The sequence below is a fragment of the Alnus glutinosa genome, chromosome 8 (assembly GCF_958979055.1).
Source record: "Alnus glutinosa chromosome 8, dhAlnGlut1.1, whole genome shotgun sequence".
In the NCBI taxonomy this organism is placed as follows: domain Eukaryota; kingdom Viridiplantae; phylum Streptophyta; class Magnoliopsida; order Fagales; family Betulaceae; genus Alnus; species Alnus glutinosa.
This window is the reverse complement of record NC_084893.1, coordinates 14,050,674-14,056,673: the sequence shown is the minus strand read 5'-3', so window position 1 is coordinate 14,056,673 and position 6,000 is coordinate 14,050,674. Positions and strand designations below refer to the sequence as shown.

The following is a 6,000-nucleotide window of genomic DNA, read 5'->3' as shown; positions in this document are numbered from 1 at the left end:
ACCAGGCCACCATGGTAAGGCCATTCTTTGTGAGTTCCTATTAGAGATAAATAGTTTTTCTTTGTATATAATTAGACGGTTACTCTGTTATATTAGTTCTTTTTCTGTTGTATTAACTCGACTTTAGTTAGCTTTAATTAACTGCAGTTATCAGTTAATATATATGTAATCTTTCCTTTTTTTGTAATTAACTTTACTTCTCATAATAGAATCATCTTCTTCATTCGTGCTCTCTCTTCCTCTCTGAACTCTGAGTTTGACATGGTATCAGAGCATACAACAATGGCGCATGATGATTCTTTACAATACTTGGAGCCACTCTATGATAATGGCTCTTACGGCCAAGAAAAAATTGGCTTTTGTTGATGGAAGTCTTCCTCAACCTTCGATCGATGCTGGTGTCAAACATCACGCTTGGGTGCGCTGCAACAATATGATTCTGTCTTGGATCCTCAATTCAGTCTCGAAGGAAATTGCGGCCAGTATCATCGATATCGACTCTTGTTACGGTATGTGGCTTGATCTCAAGGAACATTTTTCTCAGAAAAATGGTCCTAGGGTTTTTCAATTACAGAAATCAATTTCTGTTCTTTTGCAAGGAAACTCTTCTGTGAGTTTTTACTTCACATTGCTTAAGTCTCTGTGGGATGAGCTTAGCAATTATAGGCCTATTCCTCCCTATTCTTGTGGTGGAATGCAAGTGGTCGCTGCTCACTATCATCAGGAATATGTTTATCAATTCCTGATAGGGCTCAACGAATCCTTTGCTGCCATCCGTGGTCAGATTTTACTTTTGGAGCCTTTACCATCAGTTAACAAAGTCTTCTCTTTAGTTATTCAAGAAGAGAAACAACAAGAGATTTCGGTCAAGTCTCACATCCTCAATCAGGAGTCCACTGCTCTTATGACGAAATCTACTGGACCACCAGCTCGTTTCACCAAACAGCCTTATCGCAAGGATAAGCCCATTTGTGCTCATTGTGGCGTGCCAGGTCACATTGCCGACAAATGTTATCACCTACACAGGTTTCCACTGGGGTTCAAGTTCACGAAGAATCTTCGGAATTCTGCTCCTATTCATTCTGCAAATCATGTGCAAGAGGTTGATTTGAATTCTGTTCCTCAGCAGAATCCACCTCAACAAGCTGTACCTCAGCTCACCATCACGCCTGATCAGTGCCAATAGCTTCTGTCCCTTCTTCAATAGCAGAATTTTACTCATCAGGCATTTGCAAACATGGCAGGTAGTTTGCATGCCTCTTCCTCTGCTCCAACTTCCACTTCTTCTAAAGTGTCAAGTTGTGTTTCTTCTCTTACTACTCTTAATCCTCAGTATTCAATTTTTTCCTCTGCTTTCTTAACAAAATCTCCATCTTTTCATTCCAAATCCACTCCCTGGATTATTGACACAGGGGCAACTGATCACATGATCAATTGCCCTTCATTGTTTACCACAATTACCGCAGTTGTATCTTCTTTTGTCAAATTACCAAATGGATATGTCATCCCTGTTACACACAATAGGACAGTGTTTATTTCATACAATCTTATATTGACTGAAGTTCTTTGTGTACCTTCCTTTTCGTTTAATCTCATTTCAGCAAGTAAAATCATTTAGTTCTTGAAAGCTTGTCTCATCTTTCTTGCTGGATTTTGTTTCATACAGAATTTGTGTCCTTGGAGGACGATTGGAGTGGGTAAGGAAGAAGGTGGTCTATTCTATCTTATGTAGCAACCGAAGGTTTCATCTCCTTCAGCTCTTTCAATTTCTAGTTGGAATAGCACAATAAAGACCCCTTCTCATGATGGTTGGCATTATAGATTAGGTCACCCTTCTGCATCACGAATGCAGTCTTTACATCATAATTTTCCTGAAATTTCCTGTATTAATAAAGACATTTGTTCTGTTTGCCCTTTGGCTAAACAACATAGAATTCCTTTTCCTGTACACACTACTCATACTTGTATGCCTTTTGAAATTGTCCATTGTGACATTTGGGGGCCAATGGCTACTCCATCAATAAATGGCTCAGTTTTCTTTCTCTCAATTGTGGATGATTATACCCGGTTTACTTGGGTGCATCTCATGAAAAGCAAGTCTCAAACTCGTTCTCTTATTAAATCTTTTTTTAACCTTGTACAAACACAATTCAATCTCAAAATTAAGTGTTTGCGTTCTGATAATGGTTCTGAATTCAAGATGCATGATTTTTTTTTTTCTAATGGAACCATTCACCAATTGTCTTGTGTTGAAACTCCACAGCAAAATGCTGTTGTGGAGAGAAAACACCAACATTTACTTAATGTTGCTAGAGCATTAAAGTTTCAATCTCAGGTTCCTATTTCTTTTTGGGGAGAATGCATTTTGTCCGCTGCATATCTTATAAACCGTATACCTACCCCCTTCTATCAAATAAGTCACCTCATGAATTACTTTTTTCCACTTCTCCATCTTATTCCCATCTCAGAATATTTGGTTGCCTTGCTTATATTTCTACTTTGTCTCGCAATAGAACTAAGTTTGATTCTCGAGCCATTCCCTGTGTATTCATTGGTTACCCATTTGGCATCAAAGGTTACAAATTTTTCAATTTACATACAAAATCCATTGTCGTTTCTCGGGATGCTGTTTTTCATGAACACCTTTTTCCCTTTGCTTTAAATCTCATACATTCTTCATCTGATGGTTGTTTTACCACTCAGCCTTCACAGCATTCCACAATTTCTTTGCCTATACCTATACTTGACTTTCCGGTTTCTTTACCTATTTCTACCACACATTCGGTTCCTTCCTCACTTACACCTTCCACATCTCATCCTTCTACACCACAACACTCTACTATACAACATTCTACACCACAACATTCTACTATACAACATTCTGCACCACAACATTCTGATATACAACATTCTACATCTCCTGTTTCTTCTTCATCACCTATTATGCCTTCATCTCCTCTTCGTCGATCTACTCGAATTAAGACTCAACCTAGGTATCTGCAGCAATATCATTGTCAACTGGCTTCTTCTTTCCCATCTCTACCTTCCTCCACAGCATCAAATTCAGGTATTCCTTACTCCTTATCTAGTTATCTTTCTTATGATAAACTTTCTCCTGCTTATAAACACTTTTGTTTTTCTATTTCTGCTCAATCTGAACCTACATTTTATCATGAGGCTGTTAAGTTTAGTCACTGGCGTGATGCTATGTCTGCTGAGATTTCAGCTTTAGAGGCAAATCATACATGGGTTGTTTGTGATCTTCCACCTAATAAACACCCAATCGGTTGCAAGTGGGTTTACAAGATAAAACATAAGGCAGATGGTAGCATAGAGAAGTATAAAGTTCGGTTAGTAGCCAAAGGATATACCCAGTGTGAGGGTTTAGATTACCATGATACCTTTTCTCCAGTAGCTAAAATGACCACTGTTAGGTGTCTTTTAGCTCTTGCTGCTGCCAAGAACTGGGTTATTCATCAATTGGATGTTAATAATGCATTTCTACATGGAGATTTGCATGAAGAAGTTTATATGAAGATGCCTCCGGGTTTTGGCATTAAGGGGGAGTCCAAATTGTGTCGGCTCACTAAGTCTCTATATGGCTTGAAGCAAGCCTCGAGACAATGGTTCTCCAAGTTCTCATCCACCCTTATTGATCTTGGATTTGTACAGTCCAAAGCTGATTATTCTCTTTTCACTAGACTTCAAGGTTCTTCATTTCTTGCTTTACTTGTTTATGTTGATGATGTTGCCATAGCAAGTAATGACTCTCATGCTATTAGTTCTTTTATTTCACTGCTGAATGAGCGTTTTAAGCTCAAAGACTTGGGTCCCTTGAGGTTTTTTCTTGGCTTGGAGCTTGCTAGATCATCTTGTGGAATTTCTGTATGTCAACGAAAGTATGCTTTGGAGATTTTGGCAGATTCCGGTTTGTTAGCTTCAAAACCTGTTCAGTTTCCCATGGAGCAAAACTTAAAATTGGCTAGGGATGTTGGTGATTTACTCTCGGATCCTACATCTTACCGAAGACTAGTTGGTCGTTTACTTTATTTGACAATCACTCGACCCGACCTTGCATATTCTGTGCAAACTCTCAGTCAGCTTATGGATAAACCACGCCAACCTCATCTTGATGCTAGGGTTCTGAGATACATCAAATTTGCTCCTGCTGAAGGTCTTTTCTTCCCTGCCAAATCAGAATTACACCTCAAAGCCTTTTGTGATTCTGATTGGGCCGGTTGTGTGGATACAAGGAGATCGATCACTGGTTATTGTGTGTTCATTGGTGATTCACTTATTTCTTGGAAATCCAAGAAACAACAGACTGTATCCAGATCTTCTGCAGAGGCTGAGTATAGGTCCATGGCCTCAGTTTGCTGTGAAATTTTATGGCTTTTCTCTTTACTTCAGGATTTTCTTATTCCCCATCCACAAGCAGTTTCTTTGTACTGTGATAGTCAAGCAGCCATTCACATAGCCGAGAATCCGGTCTATCATGAGCGAACTAAACACATAGAAATTGACTGCCATCTCATTCGGGAAAAGATACAACTCAGCCTCATCAAACCTTTTCATGTGTCTTCTCAACACCAGCTTGCTGACCTTCTAACTAAACCCCTTGGTTGTAATGTTTTTACTACTTTGTTGTCCAAGATGTCTGTTCGTGATCTTTGCCATCCATCTTGAGGGGGAGTATTAGAGATAAAAAGAATAGTTTTTCTTTGTATATAGTTAGCGGTTACTCTGTTATATTAGTTCTTTTTCTGTTGTATTAACTCGACTTTAGTTAGCTTTAATTAACTGCAGTTATCAGTTAATATATATGTAATCTTTCATTTCTTTGTAATTAACTTTACTTCTCATAATAGAATCATCTTCTTCATTCGTGCTCTCTCTTCCTCTCTGAACTCTGAGTTTGACAGTTCCTGCGAAATATTCAAAATAGCCTTCATCCCCTCCCCAGAATCACCAGCCGTGTTCTCGAACCCGTCCAAGCAAGTCTACTTGTAGGTGATTACACAGCTAAGCCGCCATTTTTTTTAAAAAAAAAAAATTCTTAATAATATTAATATGTTGTTGGGAATAATCCCAGTTACATCGGTCCATTGTTACAAGTATGGACCTTTGGGTCAATACTGGCCCGAAAATGAGAGACAGCAGAACTCCCGGAAAAGTCTCATCCCGGGAGGCAGGTATTAAGTAGCTAAGAGGTATAATACCAAGAGGTAGATACCGAGCAGATATTCCCGAGAATACAAGGCATGAGGTATAATCATATTGGATCCCGGGAATACAGATATCCCGAGACTGAGACTTAGCCAGCAAAGGCTCGAGACAAGCATGTCCTGAGAACTCAGGTATCAACCGCATTCCAAGAAATTCGGATGAGAAGCCATGATCTAAGGTAGATGTTATGGCTCAGAGATCATGCCCAGCCCCTGAAAATCGGAGAATGAAGAGAAGTCCCGGATCTTTAGGAAAACCTCGCTTAGAGGATAAGAATGAGAGAATCCCGAGAGATATTCGGGGAGGAGATCTTGGATCCCGAGAGATCTGGGATCCTCGGCACTCTCTAACCGCATCAGAAAGCCAATAAATAAGCCCAGGCTCCAGATATGAAAAATGACTGAATTTTGACAATTAGGCAAACTCTTTTGAGCAAAAGCTAACTTAAGCATTGGAGAGGACACCCGGAAGGGTCCCTTAGGTTTTCTCGTTTTGCAAAATTCTTAGAGAAAGCTCGAGAAATCTAGAAGAAAGAGCTGTGTTCACACCATACCGAAAACTGTATTAACATAAGCCATAGACATGTGTCATGTTCTAAAGGGCATTAACATACACTTCCGTTAATTTTATGGACGAAAGATAGACCATTTCCGTTTTTAGCTTTAAGCGAGGTAACATCTACAATACAAATTGAAACCGAGGTTATCTTTTTTGTAAAGTTGTTAAATCACTTGTACTAAAAAAAAGATAGAGCGAACTAGTCTAATAAAGTGA

General features: G+C 39.1%; 1 protein-coding gene across 1 annotated transcript; it reads left to right on the top strand.

The window, feature by feature from the left end:
* The first annotated feature begins 328 nt into the window (after window positions 1-328).
* LOC133876146 (uncharacterized) lies at window positions 329-1,186 on the top strand. Its single transcript, XM_062314430.1, has one exon. The coding sequence runs from the start codon at window positions 329-331 to the stop codon at window positions 1,184-1,186; it is 858 nt and encodes a 285-aa protein (XP_062170414.1).
* Window positions 1,187-6,000: the final 4,814 nt, after the last annotated feature.

Bases quoted from the DNA above. Each gene is read 5' to 3' on its own strand.
- LOC133876146 (XM_062314430.1), top strand. From the start codon at position 329: ATGGCTCTTACGGCCAAGAAAAAATTGGCTTTTGTTGATGGAAGTCTT.